Source organism: Sciurus vulgaris (genome assembly GCF_902686455.1).
Source record: "Sciurus vulgaris genome assembly, chromosome: 15".
Classification (NCBI taxonomy): domain Eukaryota; kingdom Metazoa; phylum Chordata; class Mammalia; order Rodentia; family Sciuridae; genus Sciurus; species Sciurus vulgaris.
Window position 1 is genome coordinate 39,002,446 of NC_136476.1, and position 12,613 is coordinate 39,015,058.

General features: G+C 40.1%; 1 protein-coding gene across 4 annotated transcripts in view; it reads right to left on the minus strand.

Annotated features, from left to right (window-relative positions):
- MLLT3 (MLLT3 super elongation complex subunit) overlaps positions 1 to 11,770 on the minus strand; it is a 256,586-nt gene extending 244,816 nt beyond the window's left edge. For 2 of the 4 annotated variants that reach the window (XM_079112406.1, XM_079112409.1), the window contains exons 1-2: positions 11,513 to 11,770; positions 9,940 to 10,120 (exon numbers count right to left, since the gene is read on the minus strand). In XM_079112406.1, coding sequence (XP_078968532.1) covers positions 9,940 to 10,120; positions 11,513 to 11,524 — 193 coding nt within the window. In that variant the 5' untranslated portion in view covers positions 11,525 to 11,770. Of the gene's footprint in view, positions 1 to 9,939; positions 10,121 to 11,040; positions 11,246 to 11,512 lie in introns of those variants that run through there. The other 2 variants (XM_079112408.1, XM_079112407.1) reach the window with 2 other exon arrangements.
- Positions 11,771 to 12,613: the final 843 nt, after the last annotated feature.

Genomic DNA, 12,613 nt, shown 5'->3' on the forward strand with positions numbered 1-12,613 from the left:
AAAAATTAGATCAATCAAAAATATATAATGTATCCTTTTTTTTTTAAATTAAAGAAAAATATCATTTCATCCCAAACACACCATTTCTCCCTCCCAGGCCAGGGTCTTCCTGCTGCATTGCTAAATGTTATCCTTACCAATTACTGAAATGCATCTGACTTATTTTCAAAGCTAAACAGCTAGTTGTAGGGCTGGGGATATAGCTCAGTTGGTAGAGTGCTTGCCTTGCAAGCACAAGGCCCTGGGTTCAATCCCCAGCACTGCAAAAAAAAAAAAAAGAGCGAGTTGTAGTTCATGTAGTTCATGGATTAGATCATAGGGAAAAAAAAAAAAAAGATTGAGATGGACAAGTCCTTCAAATTAATGTCTAGCTTTCTGAATAGTATTTGCCAGTGAAGAAAGAATAAGGGGGGTAAGTAGAACAAGAGGAAAGCTCACTTTTGCTTATTACAAAAGCTAGAGCTTTCTAGAAAAATGTGTTATTCAACGGACACAATGTTTCCTGCTAAATTCAAGTGGTGATTCTGTTTACACAGTCAGTTCTTAGAAGTACAGAAGAAATGAGTTTCAGAAAAATGAGTAATAATTAACAAGTTGGGGGGGTATGGAAACTAAAGTCAAGAATTCTAAAACCCTTTTTCTGTTTGTAATAACTGCTTTTGTTATACTGTTGCCAAAAACTTCTAGTAGTGGAGACTCTATACCCCAAAAGGTATTAGGATATATACAGAAGGTATATCTCTTTTATGAATAACTCTAATGCACCTTAAGAGAAACAATAGATATACCCACAGGAGAAGGAAGTGCAGGACTGATCAAAGCATGTAATACTGCTGCTCCCTGCTAGGAAAATAGCTTCCTGCCCTGGAGATACTATTTCTGTGCATACATTGGAGAAGTCATACAACGAGCGATCTTGAGCTATGTCAACATAACCTATCCCACTAAAAGGAATCAAATCCTAACAGCTTGAGCTCTCCATTTTTCACTGAGTCACTATAAGATAATACAGAAATGGGAAAAGAAATCAAAGGAGGGAAATCTTTTGTGAAATAGAATGTTTTCTCAATACGAAGTAAGGTTTCATTATTCAGCAACACATATTAATAAAATTAGTGAAGATATGAAGGACACAGGTCTATGATGAACCTTGATCATTTTTTTAATATTCAATGTTTTAAATGTTTATATCAAAATGAATAGACATCTGGAATAATCAGTCAGTACTCTCTTCCCAATACCATCTTTGGAGAGAGAAGTGGGACAAATATTTGCAAAAATTAAAAAAGATTATGCACACTAGATAAATAAATTTTCTCTAGAAACATTGAGAGGCAAGTTATCTCCCTACTAAGACATTGTTATCATTACTAACATCTTAGGAAACTGTTAAAATATATATTTGGCTCTTTTAATATCAATATATGTGCACAAAACATTAGCCTGGTATTAATAGGAAAGTAACTTATGGATTCTAATGAAAACAAATAAAGTCTAGCTTTTACAAAATTAAATATTCTAAAATAGAAAAAAATTTATTTAGCTCTGAGAATATCAATCTTTAAGCATGGGTAATAACTTTAATTAAATTCAACTAATCATCTTTATAATCACTAATGAACATTAAATAAACTGACCTCAGAATAAGAAGCAAAGGTAAGCCATAATTTTCTTTCATAAAAAAATAATGATGGTGCACTGGTTTTACCCAAAAAGTTAATTATTAACTGCTTCATACCAACTAAATCACACACCAATGCTAGCCTTATCTTTTTAAAAATTCAATAACAGCCTTCTTCAGGCCTCAACCACCGTGAATGTATCACACTTAAATTAAAAGGATTAAGTAAAGTTACATTAAAACTAGACTCCTTATCCTTCATGTAACTGCAGTCCTGCCATGGTGAGGGGCAGAGTATCAGGAAATAACTACCATTTAGCAACGTAATTTTTTTTTCCAATGACTTAATCACAAAGGAAAATCTTAAATTAATCAATAAAATAAATTTGATATTGCCTGAAAGTAACTACAGAAATTTTCCCATGAAAAAGCATCTACCCTGGTTACCACTACTTAATTAAATCCTAGATTATGTCAAAAAAAGTTGTTAAAACTAAACGTTTGTCTGTTAATATAAGTGAATAGTTACTCAATATTTTAGAAGTAAACACTGACCACCATTTATTACTCGTTATCTTTGCACAGGCACACTTGTGACTCATTGTGTCTACATGCAAGATCACTCCACATTTCTAGGCCTCTGATTATATGTAACATATGAGATTAAAATAAAATGAAGAATCTCAAGTGTCCTTTTTAAGTCTAACAAAACAAGCACACTGAAGGCAGGGACCTCTTCTCTCTCTTATTTATATCTCCCCCATTCTTCCACTGTGTCCTGCAAATATGAAGTCTGTTGGTTAAGCAAATTATCACACCCACAAAAGGTTCTTAAACCAGACTTTAAAAATCAGAGAAGAAAACAAAGCTGATCAATCTGTCAAAGTTAAAAACTTCCATATGGCAAAAAGATACCATAAATTAGGCCCTAAAAATGTTTTTTTCAACATAATTAACATCCTATCGAAATGAGAAAAAAATGAACATCCCAATAGTTTAATAAAGAAAAAGGATGTAAGAATTCAAAAAAGAGGAAGTCTAAATGATCAATAAACATTTTTTTTTTTAAAAAAAGCTTAAAGTGCTTCCCACTAGGAGCCAGCGGAAAGCAAATAAAAACAAAGTTACCATATTTCAACTAAATATCAAAAACAAGAAATATTAAAATAGCCAATGTTGGCAAAGATGCAGAGGAAGATGGTACTTATTCTCTGACAGAGTATAAACTGTCACAGCTACTTTGTAGAACAATCTGACAATGTGTAGTACAAATGAAAATGCACATGTCTACAATCCAACAACTCAAATTCTAGGCCTATGTCCAAACTCTGTTCATTTGTGCAAGGTAACTCACGGCCCAGAACAGAAAATGACCTACATATTTCTCAAGAAGGGAAGAGAAAAGCAATGTATAGAATATATTGCTATGGAAAAATACTAAGAAAACAACATTAAAAGGAATGAATTAACTCTATAGATAAAATGAGGTTAAGTTCAAAAATATTGAGCAGGGGGAAAATGCAAGATGCAAAATTATTTACTCATAAAAATGTTCTGGCATTAAATAGTGACAATGGTGACACAACCTGAGAACATATTAAAAACTACTGGTCTATACACTTTAAAAAGGTGAGGGGTTGGGGAGATAGCTCAGTTGGTAAAGTGCTTGCCTTGCAAGCACAAGGCCCTGGGTTCGATCCCCAGCACCACAAAAAAAAAAAAAAAAAAAAGGTGAATTTTAATGATATATGAATTATCTGTCAATTGAAACTATTCACTCAGTGAGACACCCTTCATGCTGACTTTAAGATACAATATTATTTGTAAGCAACATAAGTGCACAAATGTAGAGAAATAGAATGGAAGAAAGGTTAAAGACTTGCAAGAAAAGGTTGGAAAGCACTTAAAAACTTTAGCTATAATACTTAATTCTCTACAGTCAAAACAAGGAATCAAATATGATAAAATACAAATACTTGTTCATTCTTGGTAGTGGGGATTTCAATGTTTGTTATATTCTTTTTTGTATTTTCCACACTTTTCCTTTGAGAAATTAAAAAAAAAAAAAAAAAAAAGCAGCCATAAACTACAAAGGGCACATAACAGGCATATTACAAAAGACCAATAATAAATAAGTACTATGAAAGATAACACAGCACTAGTGCTTAAATATGTGCAAATTAAAATGAGTTTTTTTTTTTCCCCCATGCAGAGAATTGGCAAGAAAGTGAGTTTTTTTTAACTGTCAATTTAGAGTATTGGCAACCTTGTGGGAAAATGGGCTGTTTTCTAACCCATGGGTAAGTACAAACTGGGAAATTTATACCTTTTGGAAAGTGTGGTGATACATAATGAAAATTTAAAACTTGTACATTTTTTTGACTCAACTACCTCCCTTGTGGAAAGTTAACACTAGGAAAATTACTGGAAAAATCATAAAATTGAATGTCAAGGATGTCCATTACAGCATTATTAATAACAAATTAAGACTGGGGACAATCTAAAGGTAAAAATCAAGTATAATAAACTTATATTCAGTGCAATACTATGATACGCAGCAACGTAAAAAAGTGATAATCCAGGAGGCTAGTAATGTTCACTGGCATTTTATCCCCAGCACCATGAAGTTTGCTAGGCACATTGTAGGAACTCCAAAGAACAGTTGAGTGAATTCATGTTAATTAATAGTTAATATTTATGTGCACATAAGGATGAATAATAGCTAGATGTCTACCAAAATATTAATTCTGGCTATCTATGAAAACTTTAAGTACCTTTTTTCTCTGTTATTTCTATGGCCTGATTTTTCTACAACGCATATTTTTTTTTAAATTCGATTTTCATTTGCATGTAAAATAGTGAATATGAGTTCTTCCTGAAGATGACCCTATGCAATTGTGCCGTGTAAATTTCCAATTTCTAAGATATTTCTTTTGAAGACTCAAACCACTAAGAGATTTTTTTTAAGTTCTACATCTTAGAACTGTAAAAACTACATTAAGTAGAGAGGATCATCTGTAATACATGACCAGAAAAAAGAGAAAAGGGGTCAAGGTTGGTTTGTAGAAGATCCATTGCAAGGAAACTTAAACCAAAAGAAGGAAGGTTCTGTAAGGCAAAATTACCAAACCAACCGATAACCTGGCCCTGCACGGATCAGAGTAGTTCTACAGAGGGTCACTTAAAATAATGGATATAAAGATCTCCACATAATGCAGATAATACAGGCAGTGACATTAACTATAAAATATATTTAGCAAAATTCAAATTTAGATTACCCTTTTCTGAAAAAAAATTGTTAGATAATTGTTCCACTGGAATATAATTAGGCAAATTCATAAAAGAATGTTTTCATTAGCAACAATAATGCTTAAAAAAGAGTCAGTTTTCATGCTCCTATAGGGCAATTTATCTGTGTCAGATTGCATACTGAATACTTTATATCAGCCATTTCAGAGCATGGTCTGGGGACTTTGGCATCCCTGAGACCTGTTCAGGTGATTAGCAAAGTTAAAACTATTTTCATAATGACCCTAAGACATGCCTTTTCATTCTAATTCTCTAACTAGAGTTTTCCAGAGGGTACACCACATGTGATAACACAGCTGGCTGAATACAGAAACAGATATGAGGATTCACTTATCTTTTATTAAACCAGACATTAAAGAGATTTTTAATTAATTAAACAAGGCCACTCTTCTCACTGATTTTTTTATTGTTGTTTTAGAAAATATTTTTCATTAAAATTAGATTTATGTTAACAGGTAATGACGTTGATTATTTTTATCTTTAAACAACTTGTAACTTGTTTAAAATGTCTGTTTCAACTGTTAATACCTTAAAAGTAATAGATCCAGCTTTTACAGAAAAGCTCTTTGAAGTTCTTGACTTGTAAAAGCATAAAAAGGTCTTAAGTCCAATGAGTTTGAAAATAAATGTATTTATTCTTCCACTTATGAAATTTTAGTTCCATCATTATTCCCATAACACAAACAAGAAAACGGAGTAAGAAATAAGTTGCCCAAGATCACCCAAGGAGTCTTTGGATACAAATTTAATTCCTGACACTAACTCCTCTTAAGCAACAAATATCTACCCAAGAAAAAGATCACACTTACATGGTACAAGCTAATCTCTGTTTAAAACCCAATATTCTATGTTGATTCTGTATTCTGTCTTTCAGTCTTACAAAGTAATGTGTACTCATTGCAATGTTTTAAATATATGGATTTAAATTTTTTCCAAATCAAACACTACAAAAATAAAATCTTATCACTACCAACAGCACAAGCACCCAGTGAAGAAAACTACTGATAAGAGTTTGGTGTCCACATATCAAGAATTTATTTACACACATATGAATACATATATGTACTTTTTACCTCCATAAGCACATTTCTTACATGGGATCTAATGGATTTAGAAGATTGCCTTATTTCACTTACTACCACTTTGAAATTTTTACCGCTTTTTATAGATTATCATCATTTATTGTACCCCACTGAGGTCCCCTCTATAGCTTGCTTCCAAAAATTTGCTATTACAAAGTGGACACAAGTAATATGCTGTATCTTTGTGTACTTGTGAAGTCAATCTCTCAGAAAATTCCTTGAAGTAAATTTGCTGGATTAAAGGGCATAACATTACAAATCTTAATATATTTTGCCAAATGCCCTCCAAAACATCCATGCACAAATTACATTCTTACGAATAGCATGAGATTTCCACCAATTCAGCTTTTAAGTACCTTAGAAAATTACATTTTATGTTACTTCAAAATGACAAGTAGTAAAACCTTTCTCACTGGTCATCTTAATTCCAATCAGGACCCCACACAAATCACACTCATCCATCTTTATTTTTTCTTTACACTTTTTAAATGCCTCAGAAGAGAAAATAACATCAAGCACACACAAATCTGCAACTAGGAAGTACTCAAATATTAGGCACCTTAACAAAAAGTTATCCAAATTATTTCAAAAGACACAGGTCAGAACTATGCAATAAAGCTAGGCTCACACACTTAAATCCAAGGAAAGTTGTTAAAAGTGGATTTATTATACTTTATCTGCCCACTCAAAGGACTAAAGCCTGCAAATAAAAAGCTATCAAATCATAGCAGTGGCCAAATTAGTTTCTATAAAATAATAAGCAACAAATTTCACATCATAAATGTCAATGGAACAGATTATAATAGTAAGGATGGCTGTAACTAGAAAGTTCTCTGAAATTCACATCATACTGAAAATGAAAACATTAATATTTTAAATGAAATGTTTTGAATGTGACCATCCATTTCAGTCATATCAGACCAGAATAAAGCTTTGATACTAATAAATAAGATATAGTCTTTTCTTGCAAGTAGATAGTCTAAAACTGTATCACACTCTGACCTGTCTATTCTGTATTGGCTGATGGATATTCCAGGCTTCACTATTTCATCAAAAATCCCTTTCTCTAGGACCTTATTGTACCAGTAGTTTTACACTGAAGGTCCCCCACACATCTTTGTGACAGGGTAAAACCTCATTAATTCAAATCCAATTAGCTCAATTCTGAAATGGTATATTTAATCTCTCATTCCGCAACAAGTTGAAAATACTATAATGTCTTCCTCTACAAATACTCATAAGGAAACCAACCTGAAAATCAATTTGCTTTTCTAAACCAAAGATTTACAAAACCAAGGACTCATTCATCTTCGTGGCCAAGCAGTTCATGCTCAGTTCTAAGGTTCACGAGAGTCTGTTTATCAGCTACTGTATCTAGTGAAAGCGATTTAACTTGTCACTGTTAATAGCCATTTGTAGTTTAAAGTATGAGCATTTCTTTCAAACAGCGTACACTCATATTTTTCTCAAATGGACACTTGCCATTTCTCCCATTTCCAATGGGTAAAATTATATGCTATCACTTATTATCTACGATCTAGCAAAACATAACACCTTCAAAGGTACTAGAAGTGCCTGGCATTCTTATTCAGCATTTATTCTAATCATTTTGAAAGATTTTATAAGCTAAAACAGTAAGTCCCAGGATTAAGTGGGATGTTTGGTGTTGCTTGAACTTACAACTAACTACTCCCAATGAACAGAGAAACCTTCTCTTGCTATCTGAATCATGTGTAATTACAGTATGACAAGGTCTCTCCTGGGCAATGTAAGCTGGCATTTTTCCCAGGACTTGTCACATCATGGGAACTACACATACAAATAAAAATCCAAAAATAAACATTTTAAAACAATGGCTTATAAACTGTATAAAGAAACTCCACAGTTGAAAATAAAAATTGTAGATTCCAACCTATGGACATCCCTTACTAGAGGTCTGAGAAGATATCTGTTATCAAGGGCTCACCACGCCCAGTATCAACTCCCAGGTGTGGGCTATGTGGGCAGCACCCTCCTGTTCCCTCAGGCTGGACAGAAAAATCATTAAGTATAGGTTATAAAGGAAAACATCACCAGACACACCTACTGAAGCAGAGAAAAAGTGGCAAAATACAGAAGAGGCTGATCATCTTTAATTTCATAATGCCAATTTGTTGATTGTCAAGGTGCCTAAACAAAGTTACCTTAAGAGCTACATCTTTTGCCAACTGAGTTAATTTTCCTAATACAATAAACATTGGGTTTTTTTTTTGTTAAATGTATTTCACCTTGAAATGACTAGCAGCCAAATAGCAGTAACAGTGTGTACCAAGGATCTTAGAAGGTGGTTTCTTTTGTTTAAACTCCTCTGCAATGGCTCTTCAGACACATGGCAAGACAGAGAGATTCCATGAAGCGTCATATTCAACCTCCTACAGTGACAGAAACTTGACAATGCTCGTCCTCATAACAGCTTTGAGGAAATATAAAGTAATATCTCTGTCTATATTTTAATACAAAAAGCTAATAAATACTAAATGTCATTTCCTGTAGGCCATGCATATTTCTGGCCCTCTACTAGACGCTGGATGTATTTATTAACTATCCAACAAAGCCCATCAAATTCAACTGTTCAAGTTTTCAAAAGAGCTAAAAACTAAAACAGTAAAGGCACAAAAATGCAATCCTCCTTTCCATTACATGAGCACTGGAAACAAAAATAAGCACCAAGACAAACTCTGCCACCTATAAGGCACACAGTATTTCTCCTTTTCTTTATTCAGCCTTGAATGTTCAATAATTTCCACGTAGCTCTAAGCAGAATGGATTTATTATGATGTTACTCTAAGAAACTGAAGGAGTTCTAGATGCCAATAAAGATTACGGATCAAATAGAAGATAACTACTAACCATTGTGTCGACTTAGATAAATAAACCTGCTCACAAACAAAGCACCTTATTGTATTTGTACTGTTACCTCCACTAATCCAACTAAAACAACCAGACAGTAGCTTTCCAGAGGTTGAAGGGAATAGAAACCAAGGATTTCTCAAACTCTCTTTAATTTTATTTTAAAATGACACCCTTTTCTCTTTTCCAAAACTGCCCTGCCCTTTGTGGAAAATGTTTGGGACCGCAGAGGCTCAACAAGATTATGCAAACTAGACTTCAAGGTTGAGAACCAAGGTAGGGAAGAACTGAGGAAATAGGTAACACAACATCATTTCTCTGAAACTCAGCTTTCGACCTTTGAAGGAACCCTCTCCCTGTGGATCACATCGGCAGACACTTCAGAAGGCAGCTCAAAGTCGAAGGAGCAGCCAAGTGCCACCGCGGGGAGGGAGACGAAAAAGCCCCCCAACTAAGTAAAATCCTGACTATGGCGGGGTAAGGCAGCAGCTAAACCCCCAAAGGAAAAGTCTATGGCAAGTGGCATCCAGTGCTTCACACAGAGAGGAAGGCAGAAGACCCTAAAGAAAGTCGACTTCTCAAGACCGAACAATAATTACATCTAATGCATTCTTTGCTAACAACACAGGTAAATCTCAATTTCTCTAGGGGGAAAAAAAAAGCGCAAACTATTTATTCCTTCCAGCCCCACCCCTCAAACCTCCAAACCCAACAACTAATTGCGCCTTCCCCACAGAACCCGCGGCTAACCCCAAAGGACCGGTGAGGACTGGCTTGGGATGAATAAACACTCGACACCTGACGGTCCTTTCTCTGCGGTGACTTTCACGAACCGAAGTCGCTGGCTCGAGCGCGCGCGCGGGCGGGCGGGAGCCGGGACCTGGCCAGCGCGGCGCCGCGCACCCAGGTCCCGAGGCTACGCGGCGAGCGCGGAGCGGGGGGCGGGGAGCGGGGCAGGAGGACCGCCCGGGCCAAGCGATTGTTTCCTCGCTGAGCAAAGATATTTTTTATCAAGCCTCTTTTGTATTCGAGCCCTACCTCTTTTTGGCCTAGGAAAGCTTTCGTGCAAGTGGAAGACGACTTTCTCCACAAAGTGCTGTATGTTACTGTGCTCCGGGCCGCGCACGAACACCATCCAGTCGTGGGTGAAGCCCTCCACTGTGGGTTTTTTCCTCACCTGGGCGCGGTGCCCCAGCTCCAGCTTCACCTGCACGGCACACTGCGGGCAGGGGGAGGAGAGACAGCGGTGAACAACAGGAAGGCGATCGTTCGGTACTGAACATTGCGCCTGACATTTTTTTCCTCCTTCTTGAAACGCACATAAAAGGAAACGGCAGTGCCCTCTGCATCCACGTTTCACGAGCGTGGGCACGCACCCCCCACGCCCCCAAACACCCGGCCGGGCGGGTGGGACCCCAGGCGCCCTGGGCCCCGCATCCACACCAACCAGGATTGTAACGGAATGTTATCCCCAGTCGGGAAGGGGGTCGCGGGGAAAGAGAGAGAACACAGCCACGACAAGCACCACAACAAATGCATCGGTAACAAATCGGAAGACAATTAGGAGGCAATGCCGGGGCGGTTTCCCGGCGTGGGAGTGGAGGCGGCTGGGACCCTGGGGGCTGGGGGGTGTCTGGCGAGGCCCCCTCCCCGAAAGTACCGCGGCGACAGGCACACGCCGAGGAAGTCTTTGTGTACGTGTGTGTGTGCGTGCGTGTGGAGCGCTGTGCCAGGCGGAATGGAAACTACAGGCAGCCTCTGCTGATGGGCACAAACTCCCATGCTCTTACCACGGGGTTCGTGCACAACAAAAATGAGACGTCGTCACACACACACACGCAAGAAAACACGCCGAGGCATCCATAACTTAAAGCACCCCACTCCCCTCAGCGAAAAGCCCCACACGATCGGCAAGGCCAGCCGAACAGAGCCCCGGCAACACACTTTCAAGAGCCAAAGTGGCCCCAAAGTACCTCCTACCTCCCCCAAAAAAATGAAATTCAGAACGGCAGAGCGGCAGGCGGACAGCCGCCGAGCCTCGGGTTGCGCACAGCCTGGCGCTGGGGCAAAGTTGCGTGCAGCCCCGCCGCTGTCAGCCCGCACACTCCGGCTCACACACGCGCGCCGCGGAGAACGCACCATCGTAGCGGCCGCGGTGCTTTGCGGAGGTGCGGCCGCCGAGGCTGCTCGCCGCGTCCCCGGACTGTGCCCGCAGCTCCAGGCGGCGGCGGTGGCGGCTGAAATATGGCTGAGTTATTATTCGCCTTCTTCCACCGTGCGTGTGTGTGTGTGTGAGTGCGCGCGTGTGAGCGAGAGGGAGTATGTGAGTGCGCTTCTTGTGATTGCAAAGAGGCGAGGAGGGAGGGAGGTGCGGGGGGTGGAGGGGCGAGTGTGTGTGTGTGTGTGTGTGTCCGTGTGTGCGCGCGCGCCGGGGGTGGGGGGGGGTGGGGAGGAGGGGAGCGGAGGCTGAGGGAGAGGCAGCAGCTCCCTGCAAGCCGTACCAACCTTTCTCTAATTGGAACCGCGGAGCGCTGGCGCTGTCTGGGCTGCGGCGGCGCAGGGCGAAGAAGGGAAGGGGGGGTCTTTTATTATTGTTTTTGCGTGTACTTACCGAGCTAGCCATGCCTGGGGGCCCGGAGGTTTGCTGGGGTGTTGTGTGGTACCCCCCTCCCCCGCCCCCCCTCAGCTGTAATTCATGAAGAGGCTGCTATGAATGAGAGCGCGCCCAGGAACGGAGGGTAGATGGCGGACATTCTCTGCCTTTTTCCCCCGCGCTCGCTTGCTCGCCCGCTCGCTTATTAAACTCAGCCCCAAAAGCAAAAGCAGCAGCAGCAGCAGCAGCTCCAGGGCCAGAGGATGATTCCGGAGCATGCGCCGTAGCGCCTGACACCCGGGCTCCGAGCCTCACGGGGCGGAGGAAAGGCGCGCGGGCGGGGCGGAGCGCGCGGGGAGGCCGAGCGAGCGAGCCAGGGGGAGCTCGAAAGAGCCAATCACCGGCCACCTCTCGAAACCCCGGCGGCCCGCAGCGCCACACTGGAACGCCTTGCTTAAAGTAACAGGTTCCTGCTCGGGGGAGGGGGTGGGGAGGAAATGGAGGGAGGGGGCTCTGCAGTGAGGAGAGCAGCCAGCTGGGGAGCCATCCCAGCCTCTGTGTAAACTCCGTTCGCCCTACAATAAAAAACGGATTAAAACTGCTGGAATGTAGCCACTGCCTAGAGCAGCCAGGGAAGGGGTGTTAAATCAAGTCTTTGGCGTTAGTTAGCACGTTCGGGGAGGTGGGAGTGGGCTTTCTTTTACTTTCCACCACGTATCTCTGTGCTTTTGTGCTGAAAAGGCAAGAACTCACACCCAAACAAACTTGTTTAAAGAGAGAGCGAGCGAAATGCCACCCTTCAAAAAAAAAAAAAAAAAAAAAAAAAAAACCCAAGCAGCAAAATAGCAATCGCTAAGACTGTTACAACCCGCAACAATCCCCTGGCCCCCTTCCCCGTCTACTCATAAGCACCCGCCCACCATCCTCACTCCCCGCCCTTCTACTACTGCCACCGAATTTTTTTTTTTTTTTTTTTTTAATGAAATGAACGAGAAACAAGAATGCTATTTCCTTCCTAGAGAATGCCTCCCGCGTTGGTTACCCGGGCTCGAAGCTTCACAAAGAGATGCCCAGGTGAAGGCAAGACACCTGGGAGTGCCCGGTGCAGACCCTTGGGGA